Source organism: Brachionichthys hirsutus, chromosome 3 (genome assembly GCF_040956055.1).
Source record: "Brachionichthys hirsutus isolate HB-005 chromosome 3, CSIRO-AGI_Bhir_v1, whole genome shotgun sequence".
Taxonomy (NCBI): domain Eukaryota; kingdom Metazoa; phylum Chordata; class Actinopteri; order Lophiiformes; family Brachionichthyidae; genus Brachionichthys; species Brachionichthys hirsutus.
Genome location: NC_090899.1, coordinates 7,960,858 through 7,988,620, shown reverse-complemented (window position 1 = coordinate 7,988,620; position 27,763 = coordinate 7,960,858). Strand labels below are relative to the sequence as shown.

Here is a 27,763-nt window from a genome sequence, read left to right as displayed (position 1 = left end):
GTGTCTCATTGCGTGTTTGACGTCTGTGCTCTGGATGGCAACAAGGACACTCTGTGTAACAGTGTCCAGGCCTACGCTCTGGCCTGCCAAAGCGCAGGAGTTCAGATCCAGCCCTGGAGGAGCAGTTCCTTCTGCCGTACGTTACTGTCCGTGTGATTTATGCATTATAGTCCATGTGCATGTGCACTGTCTTAAAAATGTCATCTTCTCTCGCAGCGGCTTCCTGCCCTCCAAACAGTCACTATGAGGTTGTCGCTGACACCTGTGGCGGGGCATGTGCCAGCTTTATCTACCCAGATACGTGTCAGAAAAGCTGTTTTGAAGGGTGCCAATGCAATGAAGGGTTCGTTTTTGATGGAAACCATTGTGTTCACTCGGACAAATGTGGGTGTTTGCATGCTGGCAGATATCTGACGGTAAAACTTCACTGAGATTTGACTTTGTTGTCATATATGTAGATCACAAAATATCACATGCATGGAGTTGTAGTAGACGCAATCTACAGGAACAAGAAGATAAATGGTTTTAAGATTCCACTCATATATGTTTCCAGATTGGCGAAGCGGTGGTGGCCAGTGACTGTAAGTCCAGGTGTGTGTGTCAAGCCTCCGGTCTGGTGAAGTGTGAAAAGCTGTCCTGCGGCACTGGAGTGGTTTGTAGTATAAGAGACGGGATCAGAGGTTGCCACGCCAAGCAGGGCCACTGCAGTGTTAATGAAATCGGTCATCTCACCAGCTTTGATGGCATAACTGGAGCGATAGGCGTCAAAGGGGCATTCGAGGTGGCCTCTCTGTGTGACGAGGCCGCAAAGCTGTGGTTCCGTGTGGTGGTGGATGTCAGGGTCTGCAGCAGAGGTGCACGTCCCGCTGTCGCCACTGTGTACGTGTTCTTCAAGGAAACCACCATTGCAGTCAACAACCAACATGTGACATGGGTGAGAACAACTGGGAAGAAGAGAGGGCAAACTTAAATGCTTGATCATGAACGTCAATGCCTTCAGGTCATTTAAAAAAAAAATATATAATCGTCCTTTCCTCTTGTCTTCTATTATTCATGCAATCCAGGTTAATGGCAGGAAGGTGTCTCTTCCCAGCAAAGTGATGAGTGATCTGTCTGTCCATATCTCAGAGAGGTCTGTGATCATTGAGAGGGCTTCCGCCGTGCGGGTCACCTACTCCGTTTCGCAGGAAGTCATCGTCACCGTTGACAGTAGCCTAGCTAGTAAAATGTGCGGCGCCTGTGGTAACTACAATAACAACTCCAAAGACGATATGAAGACGGCGGATGGAACAGTCACCACCGATGTGTCTGTGATAGTCGGATCCTGGACTGCTGGGGACTTTTCTAAGTGGTGAATACTTGAAGCAGTGCAAAATTTCCTCTGTATAAATTCGACGAGCAAAGATAAATGACGACAGTTAAAACATTCGTTGTTTCAATAATAATAAGAAAACTATCCTCCTCGTATATTTTAACCCTCTATTCTAGTTGCAGTGGAAGATTTCATCTTAAAGTCTCACCCTTTATTATGCAATCTGCAAACTTAATTTGACCACTGAAATAATCAAGTACAGATCAGCATTAGGTGGGACGGCGTTGTGGCCATCCAAGCGCTTATTCTCTTAACAGCGAGAACTAAACAAGGACTCCACAGAGTCCTTTTAAAGGAATGAGAGTGTGGTTTTTAATTGCATTTGGTCCAATTTAATTAAGAAATGCCAGAGAATCCCCTTTGGTAATTACTGATTAAAAGGCAGGTGAGGCTGACAGACGTGGCCATCAAAAGCTACCAAGCTTGCAATCCAATCACTGTTTGTCATCCAAGGACACTTAAGACTCATTGGGGTGCAATATTAATTTGAGCCTTCATCTTTAGTTCTGCGTTCAGCCTTAAGTCAATCCCCCAGAGAACACAGTTTGTGTATCTCTGTTGCTCTCTTCATTCAACATACATAGATGCCGTCGTGCTGGTATTTTTACCCCGTAAAAAACACACACAAGAAATCGACCTTAAAGATTCTGGTTATTCCTGCATGTTTAAAAATATGGCTTTACGAAGTATTGCTTTTTATCTCTGTCATGTCTACATAAATGTGACTTTACTTTGTACCATTGCCCACTGACAGCATTTTCTTTCCTTTTTCGTTTCAGTGGCCTGTAGTGATGATGGTCACCCTGCAGCGACTGGAATCCTCTGGTTGCAGCTGATAAAATAGCTGTGCGGTTTGGCTCTGCATTTTATCCCCATTAAAAAGTCAATCAGCTAAAATTGCCTGTTTACAGACGGTTTTACTCATCACTCTTCAGTTCTTTCACTTGATTGTTATTATAGGGTTTGGGTTGTTGTTGTTTTTTGGGGGGTCCCAACAGAACAACAGAAAGATCTAGCTTATTCTTGACCAACGTCTCCATCTAGAGGAGGAGGACATTATCGCATCACATTTCAACAGGAGCTGTACCTGTCTGATCATACATATCTGGATTTCTATATATATATATATATATAAATGCATTACTTAGTATATTCTCCTTATTGATCTCACTAATAAACATACTTGCACCACACATGTGATTTATTTGTTCTACAAAGCATAGAGAGCTGCATACCAGTCTTAATAAAAACAAATGCATGATACATCTTGATTCATGACGCCTGGATCCAACACAGCTGTTGACAGAAGACAGAAGAAATCCTTTGTTTGAGTCAAGTTTCAAGAAAGAATCCATCTGTCCAGCTGGACCAGATGTCCTCTGTGTGTGTGTGTGTGTGTGTGTGCGTGGTGGTGGTGGAGGTGGAGGTTAGTACACCCAGCTCTGTGCTACAAACAGTTTGGTGTGGGAGAGACCTTGAGGGGACAGTTTTCACATTGCCGAAATAAAGAACTGTGTGACGGACCGCAGTTCCGTGAAAGTTCACCCGTGCGTGTTTTCATTTCAGTGCGCTGAGCTCGCTGTTTGATGCTGTTTGTGTCTGATATATTTGGCTACGTGTGATTAAGCGGGGGGGGAGGGGGTTAAGCTACAGCATATTAGGAAATCATGTTTTATTTTAAATGCAGGACTAGCCCCGTCCTGTTGTTTACCTCTTACGGGGCAGCAGTCGGTTCTCTCTCCAGATTGCGCTCCACCTCACCCCCCTTCCCTTCCTCACCCCCCTCCCGTATTCCTGAGGCTACACACACCGAGGAGGCGCACACCGCCTAACGGCAGCCGAGCGCAGAAGACCTTCAAAGAGCACAACACCGAACAGTTTTGTGTTGATTGCATTTCTCATTTGCTACTTTGGCTGAGGTAAACAAGTTGTTGTTGTTTTGACTTAATTTGGTACATTTGCAAACGTTTCTGCTCACTGGGCGGAGAGAACATTTTGAGTCACTTTAGAGCTCATTGGAGGCTGAACGCGGTAAGTTTTAAATTTAAATAGCCAGATGTGTGCGCGTGTGCGTGTGCGTGTGCGGAATGAATGCATTTCTTGAAATACGTTTTGCCACATGATTGCAAACGCCCGCAGGTTAAACTCACCTCGGGTGCGTAAAGGCTTAAGTCTGCAGATTTCCCAAACACCGCAACTTAAAAATACGCACGAGTTCAGGACGCTGATTATGTTGCGCGCCCCCCCCCCCCCCCCCCCCCCATGTATGACCCATAAACCCACCGGGTTTTCTTGTCCATTGAAACCCGAGTTTCTGCTTATAGAATTTATCTTTGAACGCGTTTTTCATGGCGCAGCGCGAGCCCGGCTGGAACGTTCCACGCCATCTGAAAGTGCGATGGAGTTTAAAGTGATCGGAGTTCTGCGTAAACCACAACTAAAGTCTCTGTGACGTGTTCAACAACAACAGTGCAGGACCCCTGTTTGAATTTGGTGGTCCGGATTAAACGAGTCACGCACCAATGAACGTTCAAGGCAGATTATCAATAGGTCTTTTGTCTTTTATTTAAACAGGGGGGCGGGGGGGCGCCATGTGACGTCACATCCCGCGAAGGGTTAATGTAGAAATTTCCCTTTAAAAAAAATAATAACAAGGCCACTCTTATCAGAATGACTCCACATGTTTCATTAAAGCTGACCCCAACCGGGTCACCCTCGACTTCTGCTCAGAGCTTGGTTTTCACCGATCTGGATCGGGATGATGATGATGATGATGATGATGATGAGATAGCAGCACACCGTGCTCTTTGATCGGGCAGCACATTCTGGACATTCTTCAACTCTTGAGGCGGATCGTGATTCTGGTTGTGGCGTCTTAGCCTCCAAACACGTGTGAGAAAGAGTCCAAAAGTATTTCCTGGGGAATACGTAAACAGAAACACCGTCCGAAGGGAACAACCAAGTAAAACAAATCTAAACCCACTGGGTGAAGATTACATGCAATTCAACACCCTGCTGGCCTTGGACCGCTCCGATGCCAAGTCCCATGTCCTGAGCCAGAAATAGACCCCCCCCTACCCCTCGCTCACCCAGAGCCACGACCGCATATTATTATGACACACACATATATAGGTGGTCCTGTTATGTGTCTTTGGGCCTTTGTGTCCGTACTAGGCCTGCTCTCAGTGAAGCAGCACTCTGATGAATTTCAGTTTACCTTTCACATGAAGTCATCCTTCGCCATTGAGGTGACTCTGTGGAAAACAACAGGTTGCCATGACTACGCCTTACTGGCTGCTCGTGGTGTTCTAGAGGGGTGTAAGGCGTGCGTCTCGCTGTTAGGAGAGCTGCTTGAAATGTTATTTCATTCATTACTGCCACTGTGTACAAAGTGAAAATGGAACTACAAGAAAGGTCTGTCTGTCTGTTTTCGTTTCTTTGAATCCCTCCAAGCATTCAACGGGTGCCTTTTACTATTTAGGAACTTTAATCATTTCTACTTGTGCCATTTCCATAGGTTACAAATTTAATTTGACTTGACTCGGACTGAAGATAAACTTTATTGACCTTCACAGCTGCTCAAAAGACGATATACAAATACAATAGTTATATAGTCCATTAAATTATCCACACTCTGTAAAACTAAAAATGCAGGAACAATATCAACTGTAGGACGGCGTGATCAAGGCCGTCAGTTGCCTGTGGTTTGAAGTGGAGCATTAATCCTAACACCAGTCACGCCACTCTGTTTAGGTGTATGCACTTTATTTATCTGCAGGTACGATGGATCTCATGGTGTTGGTGGCGTTCGGCTCCTGGCTGGCTCCTGCACTCGGTGAGGCTGAGTAACACAGTTTCCTCTTTTCCAACCGAGTTCTGTCAGCATTCAGTTGCTTCTTCTTTCTCGTAGCTTGAGTTTTGCCCTGAGTTTCTCGGTGTTAAACAAGCTGATGTGTCTGTATAACAGGATCAGCCTTTGGCAGGGAAGTGTTTGGTAAGTTTCATGTTCGCTGGCAATGCATGCCCCCCCCCCATCCCCCATTTCTGTCTTTTCTGCTGGTTTCATTCAAATAGGTTTGAAACGCCTTGGCTTACTGGTGGCATCGTGTTGATCATGTGTCCAATACAATTTAGATCTGATAGTTTCCACTTCAAATCATTTTCCTGTCAGTGTTTTTACTTTGACAAAAAGCCACGTCAGGATAGTGTAAATGTTTCCTTTACTGCGGTTATACAAAAAAGAAAATCATAAATCCAGACTCCTGCCAAGGTTGCCGTTGTTAATGGAGCTCCCGGGCTTGGGTTCATGTTTCTGTGCGTGCTGCATGCCTTCAGCTGAGCTTGATGTTAAGTCCACGTGCCTACATTAAGGGTTTTGTTATCTTCTCTGGCGCTTGGGTCTTATGAGGAGTCAGACATTATATTCAAGGCCATGATTATGGCCAAATGTGTATTGCCTGATTGGGGAAGAGTCTAACATCAGCATTTACTGCTCCACAATGAGGCCAAACTCAATGTGTGCTCTGCAGAGAGATCCGGCGTGTGTTGCCCTCAGGGTTTCTGTATATCTTTCTCATTTGTTACATTTCGCTTCAGACTTCATCGAATATCACCTCTCAAGGATGTGATTGCTTTCTTGGTTCCCAGAACAATCTCTGAACTTTCATCTAAAAAACGTCCATTGATGAACTGCCACGGGATTTATATTTGGATTGGCAGTGGACAATTTGAACTATTCAGAGCAACCCTTCTACTTCCTTGACGGTGAATCGGGTTCTCTCAATAAACAGCATTTTCCAGTAGAGTTGCATTCCGTGCCAGCTGATGAGAAACGGAAGTTGGAATGACAGCCTGCATGATTCCCCTCTGCATACCTTTGTTGATGTCCTGCCTTAGTGTTCCTGTTATTCCGTGAGCTCTTACGGCTGTGGAAAACACACCCCTCTCTGCTCTGTATAGCCTCTCTTCTCCCAAGAGGGGAAAACATGTTGGCTGCATTCATGTCGTGGGCAAATATTTTAATTCAAAGTGAACGGTATTCACTAATGAGATTAATCACCGTTTTGTGTGTGTGTGTTCAGTGACCTAAAACAAATGACAAGAATAATTAAAAGGGCCGAAATCATTTGGTATAATGAACTGGCACGTTGCTTTTGTGAGCGCCATCATTAGGAGAGCGAACAATATAACCCGAGAGGAGCATGTCGGAGCTAAATGACTATCTGTTAAAGCTTTGAATTGAAAGTCGTTCCAGCGGGATGAGGATCGTGTGATTGTTACCAGCGTGTGAAAAGAAATTCGATGCGATGGAAAGTTCTGAAATCTAAATCAACTGTAAAAAAATAAATACATTAAAAAAAAAAGATGGGCAATAAATCATTAAAGGAAGTCATTTACTCATATCTGCATCCATCATCATTAGGCAAGCTGAAGAATTGTGTGAGAATGTTCACGTTTTATGGTGACGACTTCACTATGACGGACAGATGGTTAGAGGTTTTGCACCTTTAAAGCCAGTCCTGCATTCGTTTTTGTTTTTTTATTATAGTGATAGTTAAACCTGAAATAAGTTAAGAAGTCATAGAATGTATAGTTTAGATACTTTTCCAACCTTTGTGTAGTGATTGTCACTCCATTGTCATTAATTCTGGCTTTTGCTGCCATGTATTTTAGACCATTGTGTGAATGTCTTATATATATTATATTATTCTTTTTCACAGCATCTACGGCAGATAGCGACAAAGGTGGGTATTATTTTTAGAGAGACCTACAAAAGTCATATTAAGATAAGCTGTCTGCTTATTTTTTTTTTTGGCTGACGTATAAATTGGACAAGATAAATGGCCCTAAAACGGCTGTGTAGCTGTCCCATCATGCGTTTTCTGTGAAGTCTGTCAGCAGGTGAATCTTCTCATCTCTATCTTTTCCTTGTTCTCTCCTGCTAGACGATGACAGCGCCTTTAATTACGGTGAGTGTTTAGCAGATGAACGCTTTTAACAGACAACACGCTGCAGGGGAAGCATCACGAAAAGATGCCTTTTTCCTCTTGGTCCCAAAAGGGACAAGCGTCCGTCGTCGTCCTTCTGCAGATACCTCTAATCCTGTCCAACAATGACTCAAAATTCAAGATTAGGATTTTATGATTTTTAAGTAGCTGTGCCAATGCCTAATCTAAGTATTTAGGTAATGTTAGCATCATAGTTATAGTTTAAAGCTGCTAAAGTGTGTGTGTTTTCTTTTTCAGATTATGAGTCGCTCCGAATTGGAGGCCTGGTTTTTGCCGTGGTTTTGTTCATCATGGGCATCGCCCTCATCGTCAGTAAGTGCCACCCTGAGTACTCAACAGAAGTACCGTGCTTAGTGTATCGTTGCACTGCGATCCCTGTATATGTGGGCGGACCTCACAGCCTTTCAGATTCGTACTATCTTGAAGGAAGGATTGCTGAAACTCCCTGCTCTCAGCACTCGTAATTCATGTTCCCTTTCGACTGTATCACGTTTCTCCTGCAGCGTCCTTCCAAGGTTACTAGTTCATGCACTTAATGACAGTGGTAGCACTGAAACGAGAAGCAACTGGTGAATAATTCCTTGGAACACACGCACTCTGTCACATTTCCTTTCTGCTTTGATTCACCGAGGCCAATGTGGATTCCTAATGGCAGTCTCGAGGAATTAAAGTACATTTAATTAAATATAAAAAACCAGCTGGTAGCAAAAACAATAAAAGTGAGGTATATTTGGACTGGACAAATTGTTCCTGAAATGCTAAGGCTGATATCTAAATACAAGATATGTAAAAGACAGAGTACCAAAAACCTATTTTTCATTAAGTTACTTTTGTATTTTAAAAATGTAAAGTCTAGGCCTTTTTAAGCAAAAAAGATAAGAAAAACGGTTTGATGAATAACGATCAGAGAAATACTTGTGAGACTGAATGTGTTGGAGGACAGAGGCAGATGTTGGAAGCAAATGATTAAAAAAAACAGAGCAAACTCGGGACAGGCATTGCTCGTAATGGTATTGGTATATAAAAAAAAAAAAAAATTAAGACGGTAGATTTTGTGTGTGTCATCTTTCAAGCTCTATTCTTAGCTCTTGGAGAACAGTATGTATGTCAGATGCGGGTCTGGGTATCCCAGCTATTTTGCTGACCGCACGGACTCTCCCAGCACGTCCACGGTATCGTTAACCTACATATCACTCCTCATATACCGTAAAGAGGCATCTCCGTGGGTCAAATAGGGCCAGATAGTCTGCTGCATTTGGCGTTGCACCCTTTATAGTAGATGAACGCAATATAAATGCTACTAGCTGGAAGTCATTCAGCACACACGCGATTAGCCTTACATAAGAATATTCTTGATCTCCTGCCAATAAGGTGCGAGCTGTCAGTGGAAAGGCTCAAAGCCCAGATGGGCTTAATGGCACGAGCTCAACAGTGTGTTTGTGTGCGTATTAAGTCTGAGAACAACCTCTTAAAATCTTCGTACTCGGGGCGGGGGCCACGGGTAGAGGCGCATCCATTTAAAAATATAATTTCAGATGTACCTTTTTATAGTTTCAAACCTGTGTGATTTTTAGTCGTGTGTTTTCTCTCTCCTGTAACAGGTCGGAAATGCACCTGTACAAACAGCGACAAGTCCAAGTAAGTGAAGCTTTCTCTAACATATCTTTCCAGCTTTAAAATCAAAGTCACTTTGATAACCTCCACCAAGGAGATTATGCTTCTACCGGTTTGTTTGTCTGGTATCAGGTTTACTGAAAAGCTTCAAACTTGATTTTGATTCGGTGGTTTGGAAATGTCCCGGCAAAGAGCCCCGTTACGTTTTGGTAGTGATCTGGATAATCATTTGGATCAAGGTGGATTTTCTTTTACTTTTCTTTTTTTGGTTTTGTTTGGTGTACCGTTGACACATTGGGACACTTTCAAGATTGTTTATTCAAATGTTAAGATGATGACATCCTCCTACTCAGGGCAGTCTGATCCAGATACAAGTAATATTGAGGATCAAGCAGCACAGTGGCGCAGTGGTTAGCACTGTTCCCTCGCAGCAAGAAGGTTCGGCGTTCAATTCCTTTCTGTGCGGCGTTTGCGCATTGTCTGAGTGGGTTCTCTCCAGGTTCTCAGGTTTCCTCCCGCCGCTAAAAACATGCAATTTAGGTGAACTAATGTGCCGGCGACACATCCGGGGTGTAACTCCGCCTCTCGCCCGTAGTCAGCTGGGACAGGTTCCAGCAACACACGTGACCCACATAAAGAAAATGGATGAATGGATGATCTAGAACGAGGCCAATGTGATTCCTAATCCATCCATCAATTTTCTTGGAGATGAGAGGATCGTCTCGTCGACAGAAACACATGTACCGTAGTGATTTCCACTCTCGACATGTTGTCTAGTTCTACATGCAGTAGTAAAGATCGACGGGACTCATTACATAACTGTTTGTTCTGCTCAGGTCCAAGGGTACCGATATGGAATCAGGTGTTCCAAGAGGTAAATATTTTTCTTCCATCAAAAATACTAACTTTCAATTTAAATGCCTATTTAATAGATGCTTTTTTTTTTATCATTTACTCAACCCGATTCTAAACTTGCTTTTACAGCTAAGTAGACACGTTGGAAAGGCGCACTTGAGATCTGGTGAGTTTTTAACGAGTATCTGTACATCTGAAAGATGCTGAAATGGATTAAAGACCGACTTTCTCTGTTATTTATCCCTGCAGTGTTACCGACTCTTGCCATTGGATGGCAGTAAATACTATGATCACAACTGAGCATTATGTTTCTGTGAACCCTTGAAGCTTCATATCACTTTTCCTGTCTTTTTAAAAATGTTTTTACCTCAATAAATGTTAAAGCTAATGTGCCCATTTATACCATGGCAATATAGTGTGACTGTTTGTATGCTGTTTTTTGACTTTCAAATTGTTACAAAATATTAAATGTTTGAACAAAAGCAAACATTCTGTGTCAGTATTTTATGATTTTCAATTTATTTCCTTACCATTATAGGCAGATCAGTGAGCAGCCCTCTATTATTGTACACACACACACACACATACACACACTCACACTCCTGCTGGTGCTGCAGTCAGTTCAGTTGCGCATCCAGTGGTAAGTACAGGCAGCAGGGTGAGTGAATGATTTATGTATTGTTTTTGCAGCACTCGGAGAAAGCTATCTCGATGTTTAGTGCCCTCCGTCTGCAGATTTTGCACCAACGCGAGTAAGTGGGAACCTCAGTGATCAGAGTAGCACATGTGGGCTATATTTTTTCTGTGGAGCTGTGCGAGTTGGGTTACTGCAAAGCATGATGATAATACACAAGAAAGAAAATGGTGCATTCTTAGCGGGTATGCGCATAAATATATAATGCGCTAACCACTGCGCCACCGTGCCGCCCCTCTGATAATCCACTGCCCCATCATTATGACGGCGATGTTCGATGTGGCCACCAGGGGGGAGCCTGTCGCGTTGCAGCACTTGAAGCAGTTCTATCTGCTGTTCGTTTATATTACAACCCAGCTGCAGGCAGAATACCCAGACAGAGTTCAGCATCCCTACAGCGTAGCCATGGAGACAACAGGTATGGTCAATTTGCTTCTTTTATATTTCTAACTGTGTTATGTTGGACTAATTGCTACAGTTCCATAAATATGTCAGGTAATTGCTGCATTGTTGCTGCAGTGCCATGTGTGACTAAGGAAGGTCTCCCACAATGGGATGTTTGAAACATGGCAACAATCTGTAGCATTAATGAACAGCACTGTGCATGCTTAGCAGGCAGGAAATGCAAAATAGAAGTATAAACTAAGTCTTTGTGCGTGAGGGCTCAGCAAAAAGCAAGCCACGTTACTGATGTGCACAGCTGGACCTTTATTATTAACAGTGTTAAATGAAAAAGTGCTCTCACACAGCTGTCTGTGTTTCAAAGTGGCATTTCATTGGCTATCACACTATCCAGGCTCTTTTCTTTGCCACTGTTGTGACACTCCTCTATCCTACAACTGGGTTTTAACCCACTTACTTCATCATGCTGCATCTTTTTTCTGCTGAGCAAAGATGCTGCATTGAGCTCCTCTCACTAAAAAAAAAAAAAAAAAAAGAAAGGTGCCAAGTCTGCAACTCTGAGGAGCTGCAAACGTTGCTATAATCCCAGTGAAGGGCTGAGGACCTCAGAGCTTGTTAGGTTTTTAATACTGCATTAAATATAGTATATAGAATATATCCTAGTATTAGTATTTTAAGTTGCTCTCCTCCTTGCAGAAGTTATGTTCCCAGACAGAAGTGACTTTGAATATGGTAAGATTTACCCTTCTTGCATTTTTCAAAATAAAAACATGATATTAAACAAACCATCTTTTCCACTACGTACAGTGCATTTCTCATTATAAACTCTATGGGGCGTGTTTAGTTAAGTTTGGTTTTGTTCTTGCTAGATTATGAGACACTGCGGACCACCGGGGTTGTCCTCGCTGCTGTCATGTTTGTCTCTGGCATTTTAATAGCCCTGAGTAAGTTTAGATCTTCTTATCCAGATCACTTGAATACATCAGCTTTATCGCTTTTACATAGGCCTTTTTGCTTTGTAACTAATATATCATCCCTTAAACAGGTAAAAAAATCACAAAATGTGTAAAATCCACACCCAAGTAAGAGTTGGCTCAGTGGATGATCTGCCTGCGCATGCTGTTTGATTTTGACTTGAAGGAGACACTCAACCATACAGTGGGAAAACAACCTTTCCACTGTCTTTGAATAAAATGTCCCCGCATCCATTTGATCCGCGGTCTGGATGCCTCTGCTCTAGATCCTCTCCCTGCGCTGCATTTAAGAGTTTACCGAGCACCTTGGGTAGTGTTTGCGTCCTCTTTGTCTCAGTGCTTGCTCCTCATTTTAATAGGTTTGCACTCTTCTGTTGGTAGTGAGTGGGCAACGTGAAAGTCTCAGCTGAGTGCATGCATGCTGCTTGTATGGCAAGACGAGAAGAAAGGCTGGAGCTGCAGGTTTGACAGCACAAAAAGTTGCATTTGGGTTCATTGACTTGGAGCTCTGTGGCTTCAACTGAATGCTGTAGCAGTGGCTCGATCAAATACGACACCTGGAGGAAGTTGTGGCCACAGTTTTCAAACTTTATTTCACAATCGGTGAACATGATGAATTTAAAAAAGATGAACTATAGCTAATTTTTTTGTTTCTGTTGGCAGTTCGAACTCTTCTGGTACCCAAATACCAAAGAAAGAGTGTAAGTTCACCGACTGGTCAAAGTCATTGGGTTTAAATTAAATAATGTTTTATTTCTCTCTGCAGTCATCTTTGATTGTTTTTTCTTTTTCTTCTGCAGTACCTCTGCAAACTGTCTAGAAAACACGGAACCTACTTGAAGGATGGCACTTCATCACAAGATCCACGCCAGCACACACACACACACACACACACACACACACACTGAGGCCATTCCTGGTTAATATAGCCCTGCCAGCTGGATGATCAAGAGACAAGATTCCTACCCCAGTTTTACTGAATCTTCGGCCGAAGTCTGTAAAAACAATTCAACGAAGAAAAGACCTCCAGATTGCTAAATAACGTGAACAACAAATGTAGGAATATATTCCCAACCATGATGCATAATGCTTATTTACTTTTAATCAAAGAAATGCAATAAGTGCTGTCTGTCCTGAAGTTTAACTCCTGTGAAACATGATATTAAAAGCATGATTCATTCCCAAGCTAAAAAGAATCTCCAAGGCTTTTCATTCAAACTGTTTTACATTTAAAACCATCATATCATATATATACATTTAAAACCATTATATATAAATGTTTTTCAAACCGTTGAATGAAAGAAAAGAGACAGCATGAAACCAACAAATAAAGAATATGTGTTTTTGTCTGTATTTTTATTTGGAGATCTATTTTCAGTCATTTCTTTGTTATTTATTATCATCAATATCATAATTAAATAAATACATTATCTGAAATAATCCAAAGTGAATAATTTGATGTGAGAGTAAGTGGGAAACAAAATACATTTTGATGAATGAATGTTGCCTTTGAGCTTTATGGGAAATGACTTTGTCCAAAAGCAGAGATGACACATAAGTGGGGGATAGCCCAAACCTTATTTGTCACTCTGATTACAATCAGAGCCTGACCTCATTTTACTTGTGACTAAACACCATTGTCATGGCGGTAAGTGTCGGTGGAAATTGAGCCTGAAAATCAATAATCCTGAGGGGTATTTAGATGCCGCTTTCCAGTAGGATGTCATATTTTCTTTTATGTGCATATTGAAATGGAGGCTAAATGGGGCTGTTTTCAGAACATAAAAGCAATTCAAATGCAAATTTCCTGCTACAGTCTCATTGTATTTTTTTCATGACTAAAATGTATACAGTGAGTCGTAGCAGTTGGTAACGTCAAAGAACATTCTTTGTCATAATCAGCTTCAAATACACAATAGTTTTACACAGTAAAGCTTGTTTTTCCACCAAGAAAATAAATGGAACCTGATGCACACAGAAAGTTATATGCTCACACTTTCTTAACAGAACACACCAGATGACTGGGATCAAAACCATCACCTGGTGTATCAATATGATAACGCATCATGATGGGGGCCTTTGACAGGACAGGCGAACGGGTTTCAGGGACATTGTCCTGGAGGTCATGCAAACGATTTCATAGAAATCAACAATAACTTGGGAGTGCAGCCCAAGAGAGAGGAAAACACATGTTTCCTACTTTAGGAGGATAATTAATCCTTATGTTCAATAAGGGGATTTTCATTTCAAAATGTTAAAAATAAGTTTGACAAAAACTTTATATAAAAATTCTAATCATAAATGTCCATTTAATCCTGCAATGGCAGGAACATTTGTGAAGAGGCTTTATGTTGGACATCAGAATTTACTTCACATTGTGTGTACTAATAATATATCGGCTGGAGAGTCCCAAAACCACATAACGATAAATCCCCTTGTCCGCAGAGGAACCATGTTAAAATCTCATCATTCCCATCAAGGGGTTCATATTATTCCTGGTCCTGCGAGGACACGATACGTCGGCGCGAGGAAGCGCTCCGCTTCTTCAGGATGAGCTTGAGCTGCGAATGAAAGACAAATGAATGACGACGGCGTATCGTCCCCGATGCAAGCGTAAACCGTGAGATAAATGTTGTAGCGTTTAAGATGATGGCGAGCTCACCTGCTCTCCCCGGAGGCCGCTCTGCAGCAGGTGAGCCGGCTGGTTGTTCTCCAGGTTGCGGATGCTGGGATCGGCTCCTGTGCTGAGCAGCAGTCGCATGATCTCCTCCTGATGGGGGTCACCGTGAAGACCGGCTGCCATGTGTAACGCCGTGTGACCGTGAGCCTATGGCAAAAGGGAAGATGCGGCATGACTCAGATGATTTAGAGTCAGGTGGCTGAGCAACACGTACTTGAAATCCCGTGTCTCATGCGTGTCAGTGTGGGACTCACTTTCAAGTTGACAAAGTCTTTCATATTCTGCAGGGGAATGCTCAGCAGATAGCGCACCATGTCGACATTCCCCTCCTTCACAGCCAAGTGCAGCACAGTCTTGCTGCTTTTGATTTCCTGGAATTAGACAATTGGAGGTGAAGAAAAATAAAGATGAAAGCAACAAGACAAAAGTCAGACTGAGATGTGTAAGTGTCAAGCAATGAGGGAAACCGAGGAGATAGAAGTGTGAGTGCTGCTGAACTATGACATCACCATGGTTAGGTAAAACCTGGGTTATCCCCCTATAGTCTGTGAAGGTCAACAATTTCACCGTGATGACATTTGATGCTTTTCTACCTGATGACCAAACCCATCAGATGCAAATGCTATGATTCTTTCTTCTCTTGGCTTTTTGAGTCATTCGCCAGTGAGACATCTAGAAAGTACCTGGCTGAGGGCCGACGCCCCGGTATGGAGAAGCATCTGCACACAGGAGAGCTTCTCTGCCGCCCTGCTCTGGAGACTAACGTCCAGCATCCTGCTGCCGGACAACGCCTTCATGGTGGCACTGTGAGAAATGGCTGCAGAGTGCAGAGGCGTCATACCTTAGATAAAGAATAAGACATTTTTAGATTACAGGTATGGCACAAATGTTTTTTTTCAAATGTGTCAAATTCATGGCTCGTATGCTCATTTACAACTTCTAAAATTACCTTCAAAATTGCGGGCCTCCAGGTTAACGTCTGGCCTGCTAGACAGAATTGCCTGCCGAAAAGAAAAGCATGACTTCTTAAGGTCTGCTCTGTGGAGTTAACATTTTAGATTTGCTGTAATCAGTGAATTCATTCTTCACCTGCAGAACTACAGGTAAGCCGTAGTGGGCCGCCAGATGAAGGGCGGTTTGTCCTTTAACGTCACAGACGTTGATGTCCGCTCCCAGTGACAGTAGGTCTCGCACGATCTCTGGCTGGTTAGCCGCCACGCCCACCAGCAAAGCAGTCTGCACAGGCATACGCCATTTATTCAGAGACTTTAAAGTCCTGTGCCTCTGCTTGTGATGGGAAATAGTTTCAAAGATGTGCAGATTTCCAAATACCTTTCCTCTATGTTCTTTGGCATCCAGCTTTCCGACATCCCTCAGCCTCTCTGCAGCAGCAAAGGAACACTCCCTGAGCCCTTTGGCAGTGTAGATGTGCAGGATGCTAACAGAACAAGAGTTTGTGTTTGTTTCTGTCACTCCTGAAAATTGGCGGCAATCCCCACGTTCATTATTTATATCGTTTTCTGTCACGGTTGATTTCACTTTGCATTTATCTGAGTTTCGATTCATCAAGCATGACATGACTCATTTACGTCTTTTTGTTTACTTCATGTTTCTAGGATTACCCAACTGCACATGTGGCTCTCACTTTTGAGTTTGGACTGTGAACGAAACTCAGATGAAAGCGAATGCATTTCACGCTCTTGTGCACTTTCGCACAACTTCTTCGTGAGACAATGTGAAGAAAGCATAGAAGATGTATATCGTTTGGACAAAATATTCTCACAATAGAGTAGATCGAAGTGGTGTGATCCCCCAAAAATATGAGAACTTGTGTTTGCTTGTAATATTTGTACTTATATAAATCGCATGCTGAGAACGGTCTACAAGACAGTGGAGAGGACAGCCATGATGTGCGGCTGAGAGACAGCGGCTCTGAGGAAAAGACAGGAGGCGGAGCTAGAAGTGGAGAAGATGAAGATGCTGAGGTTCTCCTTGGGAGTGACCAGGTTGGACAGGATTAGAAACGAGATGATAAGAGGGACAGTGAAGGTTAAAAGAAGAAGAAGAAGAATCAATCCCATGCTGAAGACTCAGTGCCTGCATTCACTCACGTGTCTCCATCTTCATCCTGCGTCGTGGCTCTGCTTTGGTCCATCCCTCTGACCAGCCTCCTGGCCTCTTCCAGCTTTGAGACCTCCATTGGCGAACCAAAACTCTGACTGGGACCCAGAAGGGACCAAGATGAAGCCATACAGAGATCTGCAACCATCAGTGGGCTTTCCTGCTGGAGGAAACACAGGATATCATTTAGCAACAGCAAGCTTGTGCAGCAGCACGTGTGAAGACAAGGTGTCAGTCGAAGGGATTTATCTTACATGTGTTTGAGGCATTGCATCTCGAAATCCTTGGTCATGCTGCAGTGTGCTGCATTCAAATGCCATAGGGAGGCTGCAGCCTGCAGCATCGATGGACCCTGGATGGGTGGGGTAGTAACTGGGGGAGGGCTCCGGTACCGGAGTCCACTGCTCATAGCTCATGGCCATATCTGAATAGCTGCTTGATGCACCTGCAAAGAAGAGGCTGGACAATGACTAAAAGAAAAAGCTTGGTGCTCTTCTATATTCAAACACTATCAGGTGAAAATATATTTAATGTTTTTAGATATAATAATAATTATTATATAATAAATTATTTCCTGTGTGCATCTTTTAGCACCTTTAGGACAGCTAGAATTGATTTTGTATGTTGTTTGTGTCGGTGCTGTAGTTAGTATTCATAGCAGCATGACAGGGTTAGGGTAGCTGCTTGGCGGAGGTTTGCACTCTCCGGGTGCTTTTCTAGTTGTGTTTTTGGGGTTTCTATTCAATAATTACAATATAGAACATCATAAAAAAAAGGTTTTTGCACCTTTACCTGCACAGGTAAATGGTTCAGTTGAAGACTGCTGAGAGAAAGAAGAAAGATAAATCATTAGCAAGCGCATCTTTGTGTTAAAGATATCTTATGTAGCGAGATGCTAAACCCCTCCACGCCGCCTTACGGTCACAGCAGTTGCAGGAACAGAACTTGTGCTGGCCGTACAGCAGGAGGACACAAAGGACGTCTCGCGCTTTCTCTTCTGCTCCAAGAGTTTCTTCACTGTGGGCAGAGTGCAATACGGCTTCTCATTTGGTGCTGAAAACAAATGGCAACAGCGATTAAAGTATTTTCATATGATGAAGACTGGGGATCGAAAAAGCTTGAATATGAAACAGTTGGAGATTTGTCACTGGCACACTTGAGGTGACATCCTCAGATATCATGTTTTATATAACGAATGAGTCCAAAACAGAAAGCACACAAAGTGCAGCTGCCGATGTGAGGACTCTGGAGCGGTGGGGGGAAAAGATAGTAAATCACAAATCAGTGCAATTTAATTGATAAGTGTACGAATCACAATTAGCAATATGTCAAACAAACAATAAATAGATAACAGAGCAGATCCTGATGACGTGTATCAGAATCCTCTCTGTGTCTGCAGCTGTTAGTTTCTTACATCCACACATATTCTTTCCATCGCATCAAGAACTTTGTGGCTGACAAGCACAGAAATAAAAACACACATCATCAATTTTGAGTAATGCTCATCTGAATAATAATAATACAAAGTTGGGTGATGATGCTGCCTGCTCAGTTTCTCCACCGCTCCCATCAAAGATGCAACGACAATGAAAAAAAAACAATTTGTTTCCAGCTGAAATGATGCAACCACACAGGTTGTTTCCTCAATAACTCCACCCCATACGTGAAGCGGAGTGATATTTCCACCCTGTGTGTGGAACTGGAAGAGATCAAGCTCTAAGAATCCTCCATTAGGAAACCATCATGGTGTGGACCACATAAACCAGAATCACCAGAAAATCTAACATGGGATTGCCACTGCTTATTTTCTATGACATCTTCCTGTCTCGCTCCATTACGCTCACAGAAACGCAAACCACATCTTCCTCCCGTCGGTGTGTCACGAGCGCGTCACCTCCACACGTGCTGTTGCCTTGCGCTTTCTATTTGCTCTTACATGCCTGCTGTCGTCTCTCGTCTTATAAACCTGTGGGTTTTAACCATTCCGTTAACAAATCGAGTCACTAGAGTCAATGAAAACAGTTTTCCCCCTTAAAGAAATAAAGAACAGTTGAATGGGACCTCATTTACCTGCCAGCTTAGACTTCTGTCGGTTAGTTTTATTTTCTCCTGAACAATAAACCTTTGTGCTGCAGACAGAAAAATGGCACCGCTATGAAAGGTTATCAGTATGAAGCTTTGCACATTTCGGTGACACAAAGTTTCATTTTCAAGTTCAGTAGGTGTCACTATAAGTTACTCAAACCTGACTCATTTGATCTGAACAACAAAAGGTCACCTTTCTCTTCTTTGAATAGATGATGTAATGTCACGACATCTAAGCAGACTATGTCTAGCCGCATTTCTAGCTGGCAGCAGTTGCTGTAAAGTGAACATCCCACACTGCTTTGGGCTACTCTGTGCTACATTCAAATTGGAGTTGTGGAAAGTCCTGGACATTGAGTCATGTGCGTGGGAGATTGGGGATTCCAACAACCTTTCTCTTCTGGCTCCCTCTGCAGAGAAAGAAAGGAGCAGCACAGAGCCCAGTTCCTCTTTTTGTGTTTGAATAACACGGTGCAGCGCAACATGTATTCATTCAGTGTCAAAGAAACTTGAGCAAGCAAGTTACAGGGTTTCATTGTCTGGCTTTAAATAAAAGGGGGAACTGAAAACAAGTGAACAGTAGTGGAGGTGGATCAGGGTTTCCCCCAAATGTCTTGGGTCTTGGATTCACCCAAATGACGTACTGATTCAATGAAAACTGAGAGAGAGGCAAACGCATGAAGGCATCAGCAACGTGTTCACCAGAGGAAGAAGAAGAAGAAGAAGAAGGGGATTTGGTCCAAAACACAAGTTGGCATCCAGAAAGTCCAAAAACAAAAATCCTTTTAAAAATGACGTACAAAAAATTGCCGCTATTGAAGTAATTCAAAAACAAATAATTTATGTGAACATCATCAGCGTCGAACCATTAAAAGCTGCACTCACAACACCATAATGCACAGATTCTCCCTCAATAAAGCAAGTAAAAGCACAGATACTCACATTTATCAAAGTGCATGTCAGAAACGGATTTCCTTTGAAACCTTAAACCAGTCGTCCTTTTGATCACCTGTCTGTTCCAAGCGTGATGGATCAGTGATGCTGTGGCCGCTGGCTTGTTTTATAGCTGCTGCTTGTACACACAGAAGCACGTTGTTCCCCGTCACCGCCCCACAGCTGTGGTCCACGCCCTCAAGCGGGGGGGGGGGGGAGTCACGCAGTCGCTGCTATGTCAAACCACAGAATGGATCAATTCAACTCAAGGGAATGTGAGAAAGTGTCAGGTAACAAGTAACAACTATTACAAATTTAAAAAAAAGGCTACATTTATTTTATTGATATGAAGTTCCATTATTTATTATTAATATTATTATTATTATTATTATAGGGTCCTTATTGTATCGTCATTACACACATTTTCTTAAGTAATAAATACAACCTTAAGGTGCTTGAAGCTCAGCTGGGATTGATGTCAAGTCATGTACAATTTAATTTAAAAACAATAACGTTTTACATTGTCCAAATGCAAAGGAGAGAACATGCTGTCAGGTGAGCTGTAAATGAAATGTTGCAGAGGTTTGTCTCTGGCCTGACCCACAGTTTGTGTGTACATAGAGAACAGGACTAATAAGTAGAGTATCCCAGAATTGTACTATATAGAATTTGATTTTTTTATACATGAATACGCTTCAGTCAGTCAGAAAATGAATCCATCCAATCAGTCAAAAATGTTTTGCAAGGATATGAACTGACATAAAAGTGAAACTTTACCATCCATACCATTCTCATTAAAAGACACAATAAAATAACTTAAGAATAAAAATAATACAGTACTAATATAAAGAAAGAATATTTCATAGGCACCAATTTGCATATTTTACCTAGTAACACATTATTTAAAGTACATAGTCATATATTCAATGTAAACTAGCCCATGTTTTTTTAACATACATAACTTGTTATGCATATATTCATATTAAAGGACGGTACCTAAGGTGATTTCAATCTTCTTATTTGGTAGGTAAACGTTTATATTTACGTTTATTTACAAGGTGTTTGTTTAATAAATAAATAAAAAGGTTGTCCTGTGAGGACACACCCTTCAGAAACTCCTATATCATCTATGACATCATATCATCCAGACATCATCAGTGATGACGACTAAACATTTAATCTCCATTAATCATCCGCAAATAATAAGAAAAGTTCAAAATACAATGAGGAGATCGATAATACCCAAACAAAATAATACCCAAAATACATCAGGAGCATTTCATCAAGAGTTTGAGGGCAAAATAGGGATTTTATTTGTCATCCTTTTAAAATTTGAGGAACTGTGGAAAATATGTTTGCATCTCAGCTTTAAATTCAGAGACAATGCATACTCTGCTGTAACTACTAATGAAGTAACCCCATCCCTCCCACACACACACAGATGCGCAAAACCTGCATTTGCATACATCAGTCTGAATTGACGCAGCCTGGGAATAGAAACCTGACAGCGCCCTCTGCTGTTGCAAAGAGTCCAATTGCGTGTCCAAGTGAATACAGAGAAGAATAGATTTTCAAGTTGATTATCTCGGTGAAGATGAGTCAAAATTACTGTGAGAGAACTTGTTGAGAAACGTGTCTGAACGACGCAGGGCAGGGAGTTAAAGAAGCCAAGACAATCTCCTCTCTTCATCTCTATGATCAGGCAGGTGATCCAGTCATTCACCATCCTGCTAAAAAAATAATTGTTTTCAGTCAAATAAAAATCCATCAGTCCTAACAATGACCTTTTGTATTGGGTTTATCGGAGCAGACAGAGTTTCCGCTCAGTACAGGAAGAAAGAAACTCTGACGTCAGCTCCTGAAAGTAAAGTCAGACATTATGTTCTCTTTTTTTTCTTTTTAAGGGGGGCGGATACCAGACGGAGGCTCAGCATTGCGACAGCAGGTAAGATTCCTTCACACTAATTTTCTCTTCCACATCTCATCTTTTTCAAGGATTTAAACCTCTGTCACATCAAATGGCGTATTATAGATTGAAGATAAAGCTCAAGAAAACCCGTGGAAAGATTTGTTTCACACAACTTTAAGCACAGACTCTGTGCAGTGCAATGCAGAGAAATCCTTCAAAATATTTTGAGATATTTTGAATTTTGCTTCTCTTTTTGTCAGACACCTATGCAGTCGCTTGCGATTCTGTGTGAAACAAGATGACTTATGCAGTATTGGAAACTAAAAAAAAGAAAAGAAAAGGTCAAACCTGTCTCTAAACATAAGTTAAACTTTATACAAGCTGGGCTGTTGCTGAAGGCATTTCTAAAGCTTTAACCCATGAGGCGCCAGACAAACTGTTTTCTTCTTGTCTTTTAGAAAGAGCATAACCGACCTGCTGAGATGACGCGTTTAAAAATGGCACGCGCCTGCTTTTTTGTCACCTTATTTCTTCTCTGCAGTGAGTATCTTTTACATCATACGTCTTTGTTGCACTCACACATACATTAAGGTGGTCTTAAACCGGAAGATGAAACCACAAACATTTTGCACGATGGAAATGTCACTGACAAATGTGTTGCAGCTTGCATCTGCACCATGAAAGCCTGATGTTCTCGTCTTTGTTTTCTTTTTCTTCTCTAAGATCTGGATGTAATTCTGGCAGGTATGTACATATAAAGACAAACGGAAGATGTGCAAAATTCACATTAAAGCTTTGGAAATGTTGCAATTCAGAAAAACAAGCAGCACAGCTACACTGCAGAGCCAGACGTGTGCGATTAATCATATTTTCCAGTCCATTATAAGCTCACATCCTCCGTCCCACTCTTCCTCTTTGTCTGTTGACTGTCTTCCTGCATTTGTAGACGGCGCTGTGTCTTGCTACAGGATTGAGCCGGGGACGATGGCAGGCATCATCAGTGCAGACCTGCTGCTGACCCTTGTCATCGTCATCGTTACCTACCACTGCGCCAGCTTTCGGCGTCAGAAGATGGAACAAGGTGAGACATCGGAGCTGATATGAGTCGGGCTTCGCATCTGCAAAGTGTTGCATTCAATGCAGCATAGATGAGGAGATTTATCCGGGATTGTCTTTTCCTGAAAAAGGCAATTTCCGAACGACTTTTGTTCCTCCTTTATTTTCCGTCCTATGTTGACCATGTTGACGGTTCTCTTTTTGCATTTGATATCAGTTATTGTTATTCAGTTTTCAAACTAAGGTTAAAATTGTCTCTCTTTTTGTGCCCCTTCTCTCATTTCTTCACAGCTGACAAAGTGTACATGAATGTCCGGGCCAACCGCAAGAGCGAAAGCTGAAGATGGAGTGGTACACATGGGAAATTATTTCAAATCTGGGTCCTGATTTTTTGATAATATGTTAGCATTTTGTCAAAGATTATTAGTAATACAAGCATCACACATATAAATCAAAACCTACAATGTTTCAAATGGTAATAAAGTTAATCTGAGCTGTATTTTATGGGTTATGTTTTTGTCACGCTGATGAATAAGTGTGAATTGCTTTCTCGATGTTCCTCGCTGCTGCACCAAACAGCGCCCTCTACCGTCCAGTTGCGGTAGATGCTGTCCGATCAAGCCATGAATGGTCAATACGACGTTGCATTACTTTTTCCAAAGTAATACAGCATTGGCTTTATTTATTTTTTTCTTAAACAACCATTTTAAACAGATCCTGTGTATTTATATTTGTGTATTTACACAGGTCTTTGTGGTGTCGATCTGCCACTCACAGAATCTTTGGCCAAACAAGTTTGTTCCGTTCAGTTCAATAAATACTTTTTTGAATATTTTACATTTGTGTGCAGTTAATTTCTTAACCATATTCATTTCTAAGTATATTTAACATCAAAATTAATAATTGTTGTGTGTTTCAAATGCTCCATCTTATCCATATTATCGTGCTGACCTTTGGTGACATTTGAGAAATGTGACTAACGCAGAGGACTTGGGTGAATTCACAGCAGCTGATGTAAATCTGCTGAACGCTGTATGTTAACCACCGTCTGGCATCTCAGTCGATGCTGAACGTGTTGAACGTGTCACTATATCTGTGATATCTGTTTGATCGCCCGCTATAGATGCACAGTGTTTCACCCGTAAACAAGGCTGACAGTAGAAAGACTTGGGTAGATAACAGACTTTTTTTTTGTTTGAGATAGAGATACAGACTGGTAAACTATTTACTTGAAATTGCATTACCGAACTAATGATTAACTAATACATCTTAAATTTGCATTAAAGCCTTTGAACCAGTTCAATGTAATTTAAGCACTTTCCTTTTGAGATGCATGAAATGACATTTGTGAATACACCGTCATAATTGGTTAGTTATTCAAACATATTGATAGAGAGTTTTCATTAAAATGTTCCACTGTTCATTTCCAAACTCAATATGCATGTTTGACTGCAGACCCAGTTAAGATTAATGAGAGCAGATTTTAGTTACCGTACTTGGACATGGATATTTTTTAGAATATGATGTAAATATCACTTGTTATATTACGTATTAAATAGAACACACAGGAAAAAGCAATTGTTTTTCATCAACCGGTTATTGTGCTGCTTCTGATTGTCCATTTCATTTCACAGTATTTCTTTCGTCAACCAGACTCAAAGGGATCTTTTTTTTTTTAAAAAAAAGGGTCTTTCTTTTGCCAAATTATAAGGTTAACTGAGAAATGGACAATGGTGAACTAGTGACCGGAAACAATATATGATCTACGGCATATGACTGAAAAGATCCTTTTCCTGAGGTAGCCAACACCCTGTAATCAATACCAAATAGGCAAATAGAGAGACAGACACAGCCTTTATGTGAATTGGAACATCTGTAGTCATCCTGAATTGATGAATAGGTCATTGTAAACTTCATCTGTAGCCTAACTCTCAGTCCTGTTCCTGCAAGTCGCGCACTTCAAACACAGAGATGTTTCCGACTGCAACTTAATCTGGTGCATTTAGGCAGAATCTGTAATTAACAAGGACAAGACCCACTGAAGTTGAAAAAGCAAGAAGCAGTAGCCTTTATAAAAGCCTGAAAGCAGACTTGTAAACAGTGGATACAGCCCAAAAGTCAGCAATGAAGCGGTAAGTTTTATTTTTACATTTTGATGGATAATATTTTAATAATCTGTAAATGAAACGTTTTTTTTACTTGCCCAATGGAAATAACGATCCGTACATTCAAATCTAAATGTGCACTTTAACCTTTAAATGAAGCGACTGTTATTGTATGTTGTAATTTGTTTCAGCTCCATGTTCTTTGTACTCCTTATGTTTGGGTTGGCGGTCTCAGCCTCAGTGAGAGGTAAAACTTTCTGTCTTTCTTTTTTCAAGCTTCCTACATTGATGGATTTTTAGAATATGTTACTTTTATGATTTCTTAAAGGAAAATAGACCGACTAAAGCATTTTTAAATCAACCTGAATTAGTTTAAATCATATCATCTTCACTGTTGTTGTGATTCAGTAAAGAAACTGTAACTGAAACAGGTCTGTGGTGAAAAGTATAATTATATATTCTGTTTTAAAACATGAATGTGTAAAATTAGAGGGAGATACAAGCCTGTCTGATCGTTTACCTTACTCAGCCACCCTTGTGATAATCACATGCATAATTTTCTCACATCTACGGCAGACAGAAAACCTCAAAACAAACCTGTCGGAGAAGAAAATTCTGAAGGTGAAATTTTGTGGGGTTTTTTGTTGTGTGTGTGTGTGTTTAAATAGCAAAGTATTCTTGATTATGCTCTTGTATTTTGAGTTGTTATTAGACATGCAATGATTTGCAGATGATAGTTAATTTTAAACAGCAGGAAATCCATTCACAGATGTATCAGAGACTCAGTCTACTGAGAGCCTGGACACCACTGGATTTACAGGTATGGGAGCTCTGTATCTTGTAAAACGTAAAAAAAAGAATTAAAGTATGTCTCAGTATAACAAAGCCTGAAGTATCTGAGGAGAACTATAAGTACTAACTGTGTTAAATTCAACTTGGAACTAATATCCCAAAGTATGTAAAAATGGAGTTAACATATTGATGCACGTGTTATTGCAGTAACTTATTTCTCTTTCCAACGTTCAAAGGCTCTGACAGCCAGGAGATCGCAGTGTCTAAAGTTGGGGAGAAAGATAAGGGACCGTCGACAGGGGAAGCAGGAGTTGATAAGGAAGACATGGGGTCGATGGATATGAGCAGCAGTTCACATCAGGACTTTGGGAATAGAGACCTCAGTGGGCCACATGAAGAACATCAAACAAGTAGAGGGCCGATTGATCCTAACAGCGAGGAAGGAATTATGGTTTCTCGTGAAGCTGAACACTTCATTCGTTCAAGCAGCCTCCAAAGGCGGGCAGCACCAATAAGGGTTAATGGGTTAAACGGTGGGGTAACCCCAGACCGGAGCAGAGAGCAGCCAGACTGGGATAGTTCTGAGGACAACAATGGAAAGCCTGCTCCAACAGACAACAGAGGAGATGCAGACTTTGATGGCAAGGCTACTTACATAGTACAACAACATTCTTGTAATTATTTTCTGAGCAATTAATGCTAAATAAAATATTTTACATTCCCACAGAAATCAGAGAACTTCTGAGCTCTGAACGTTATCCACCTGGTAAGAACTGGGCTCTCTGCTACGCGTTCTGATAATCAGAGCATAATCTGTGTCACTTCTTGTAACCCTTTCTTTCATGCACTTCAGCACCTCCAGAGCGTACGACCAGTGTCTGTTCTGTTGCCGCCAAGAGCCGAGTGACGATGATGAATATATTTATTAGATAGAATGTTAGAGTACAAGTACAGTCACACATTAGCATGTATTACAGTACAAATAACGTCAAACATCCTGTCTAAGAGGAGCATTTCAAAAAAGCCCTTGCGGGCTTGTTTCCGTTGAAAGTCCTTCGTACATAAATCATCCACAATTAACAATACAAATAAAAATAAAACCAATATTAACTTACGCAATTGATGCAACGTAACATTAGAAAAACAATAAGAAAATGATTTTACACCGCCAGTGCAAACTAACAATTAATCTAAAATAAATTACACCACTGATGCAAAATGACAATAAATAACTTACATAAATTACAATAAATTACTAAAGCAATTAATACGTGCAACGTAGGTGGACAAAAAAAAGGAGGGGGGGTTTGATCCGGAGAGAGTCGTGATGACTATCTCCGTTTCTGTCCCCCTAAAAGGTGTATCTTTAGGGCCTTTTTGAAGGAGGCCAAAAAGGTGCATGTTTTGAGGGCGGGAGTCAAACCGTTCCACCCTTGGGTGGCCGTATTGTAAAAAGATGATTTACCCATGTTAGTCCTATAGGAGGGGGTAATCAGGTTGTTGTTTGAGCTCCCTCTAGTGTTGTGGCTGTGGGTGTCACTAAATCTGTGGAGGTGTTCCGTCAGGTATGCAGGGATTGAGGGGACTGAGGGCAGAGCTGCATTGACTATTTTAAATGCCAATCCCATTTTGAGTTGTTTAACCTTGTCTTCTACCCTGAGCCATTTTAGGCTAGCAAAATGTCCAGGAAGAAGGTGGGTCATGGGCCCCAGATTGAGGAGTAGCCGAATCAGTTTGTTTTGGGAGGTTTGGAGCCTGGTTTTCAGGGACACTTTGATGTTTGAATACCAGGAGGTGCTAGCATAGTCAAAGAGGGGCTGAACGAGGGCTCCAGCAAGCGTCCGGAGAGCACTTTTGTTGACAAAAGCAGACATTCTGCCCAAAAATCTTGTTCTCTGATTGACTTTTTTGATCACCTTAGTTGCCATACTATCACCAGACAGGTATTTGTCAAGAACACAGCCCAAATAGGTAATCTCTTCTTTGCTGGAGATGACTGTATTATCGACTGCGACCTTGAAATCATTAACATTTATCTCACGTAGAGAGTGTTTAGACCCAAGTCTCCTGATGATTGCACAGAGGTCTGCTTTTTCTGTTTAGTGATTAAATGTCCATAGCCCCGGCTGAACACATGATGCAGCACATTGTTATGCTTAATAT

The 27,763-nt window shown here is 41.6% G+C and overlaps 3 protein-coding genes across 4 annotated transcripts; 2 read left to right on the top strand and 1 right to left on the bottom strand.

Moving 5' to 3' along the window:
* The first annotated feature begins 3,169 nt into the window (after positions 1 to 3,169).
* On the top strand, positions 3,170 to 10,336 carry LOC137915032 (FXYD domain-containing ion transport regulator 6-like). Of its 2 annotated transcripts, none has more exons than XM_068758517.1 (10): positions 3,170 to 3,403; positions 5,151 to 5,207; positions 5,340 to 5,366; positions 7,093 to 7,116; positions 7,318 to 7,341; positions 7,618 to 7,692; positions 8,982 to 9,018; positions 9,831 to 9,868; positions 9,979 to 10,015; positions 10,099 to 10,336. In XM_068758517.1, the coding sequence occupies exons 2-9, from the start codon at positions 5,156 to 5,158 to the stop codon at positions 9,984 to 9,986; spliced, it is 285 nt and encodes a 94-aa protein (XP_068614618.1). In that variant the 5' UTR covers positions 3,170 to 3,403; positions 5,151 to 5,155; the 3' UTR covers positions 9,987 to 10,015; positions 10,099 to 10,336. The 2 variants fall into 2 exon arrangements, with proteins under 2 accessions (XP_068614618.1, XP_068614626.1); XM_068758525.1 differs by having other exon boundaries at positions 3,197 to 3,291.
* Positions 10,337 to 14,408: 4,072 nt separating this feature from the next.
* On the bottom strand, positions 14,409 to 19,763 carry LOC137917717 (NF-kappa-B inhibitor delta). The gene is made up of 12 exons (XM_068760441.1): positions 19,748 to 19,763; positions 17,640 to 17,773; positions 17,513 to 17,543; positions 16,975 to 17,165; positions 16,711 to 16,880; positions 15,932 to 16,037; positions 15,689 to 15,835; positions 15,549 to 15,600; positions 15,283 to 15,440; positions 14,854 to 14,970; positions 14,582 to 14,746; positions 14,409 to 14,480 (listed from the first exon to the last, which is right to left on the bottom strand). The coding sequence occupies exons 1-12, from the start codon at positions 19,761 to 19,763 to the stop codon at positions 14,409 to 14,411; spliced, it is 1,359 nt and encodes a 452-aa protein (XP_068616542.1).
* Positions 19,764 to 21,647: 1,884 nt separating this feature from the next.
* On the top strand, positions 21,648 to 23,509 carry hcst (hematopoietic cell signal transducer). Its single transcript, XM_068760477.1, has 5 exons — positions 21,648 to 21,683; positions 22,106 to 22,187; positions 22,371 to 22,391; positions 22,594 to 22,728; positions 22,995 to 23,509. Exons 2-5 carry the CDS (start codon positions 22,130 to 22,132, stop codon positions 23,042 to 23,044), a joined length of 264 nt encoding a protein of 87 aa, XP_068616578.1. The 5' UTR covers positions 21,648 to 21,683; positions 22,106 to 22,129; the 3' UTR covers positions 23,045 to 23,509.
* The last annotated feature ends 4,254 nt before the right edge of the window (positions 23,510 to 27,763 follow it).

Coding starts and splice junctions, on each gene's coding strand:
- LOC137915032 (XM_068758517.1), top strand. CDS start 5,156: ATGGATCTCATGGTGTTGGTGGCGTTCGGCTCCTGGCTGGCTCCTGCA. Junction 7,693..8,981: donor GGGCATCGCCCTCATCGTCA/GTAAGTGCCACC, acceptor CTCCTGTAACAG/GTCGGAAATGCACCTGTACA. Junction 9,019..9,830: donor ACAAACAGCGACAAGTCCAA/GTAAGTGAAGCT, acceptor TGTTCTGCTCAG/GTCCAAGGGTACCGATATGG.
- LOC137917717 (XM_068760441.1), bottom strand. Junction 15,601..15,688: donor GCTTACCTGTAGTTCTGCAG/GTGAAGAATGAA, acceptor TCTTTTCGGCAG/GCAATTCTGTCTAGCAGGCC. Junction 15,441..15,548: donor GGAGGCCCGCAATTTTGAAG/GTAATTTTAGAA, acceptor TCTTTATCTAAG/GTATGACGCCTCTGCACTCT.
- hcst (XM_068760477.1), top strand. CDS start 22,130: ATGACGCGTTTAAAAATGGCACGCGCCTGCTTTTTTGTCACCTTATTT. Junction 22,188..22,370: donor CACCTTATTTCTTCTCTGCA/GTGAGTATCTTT, acceptor TTCTTCTCTAAG/ATCTGGATGTAATTCTGGCA. Junction 22,392..22,593: donor TCTGGATGTAATTCTGGCAG/GTATGTACATAT, acceptor CTGCATTTGTAG/ACGGCGCTGTGTCTTGCTAC.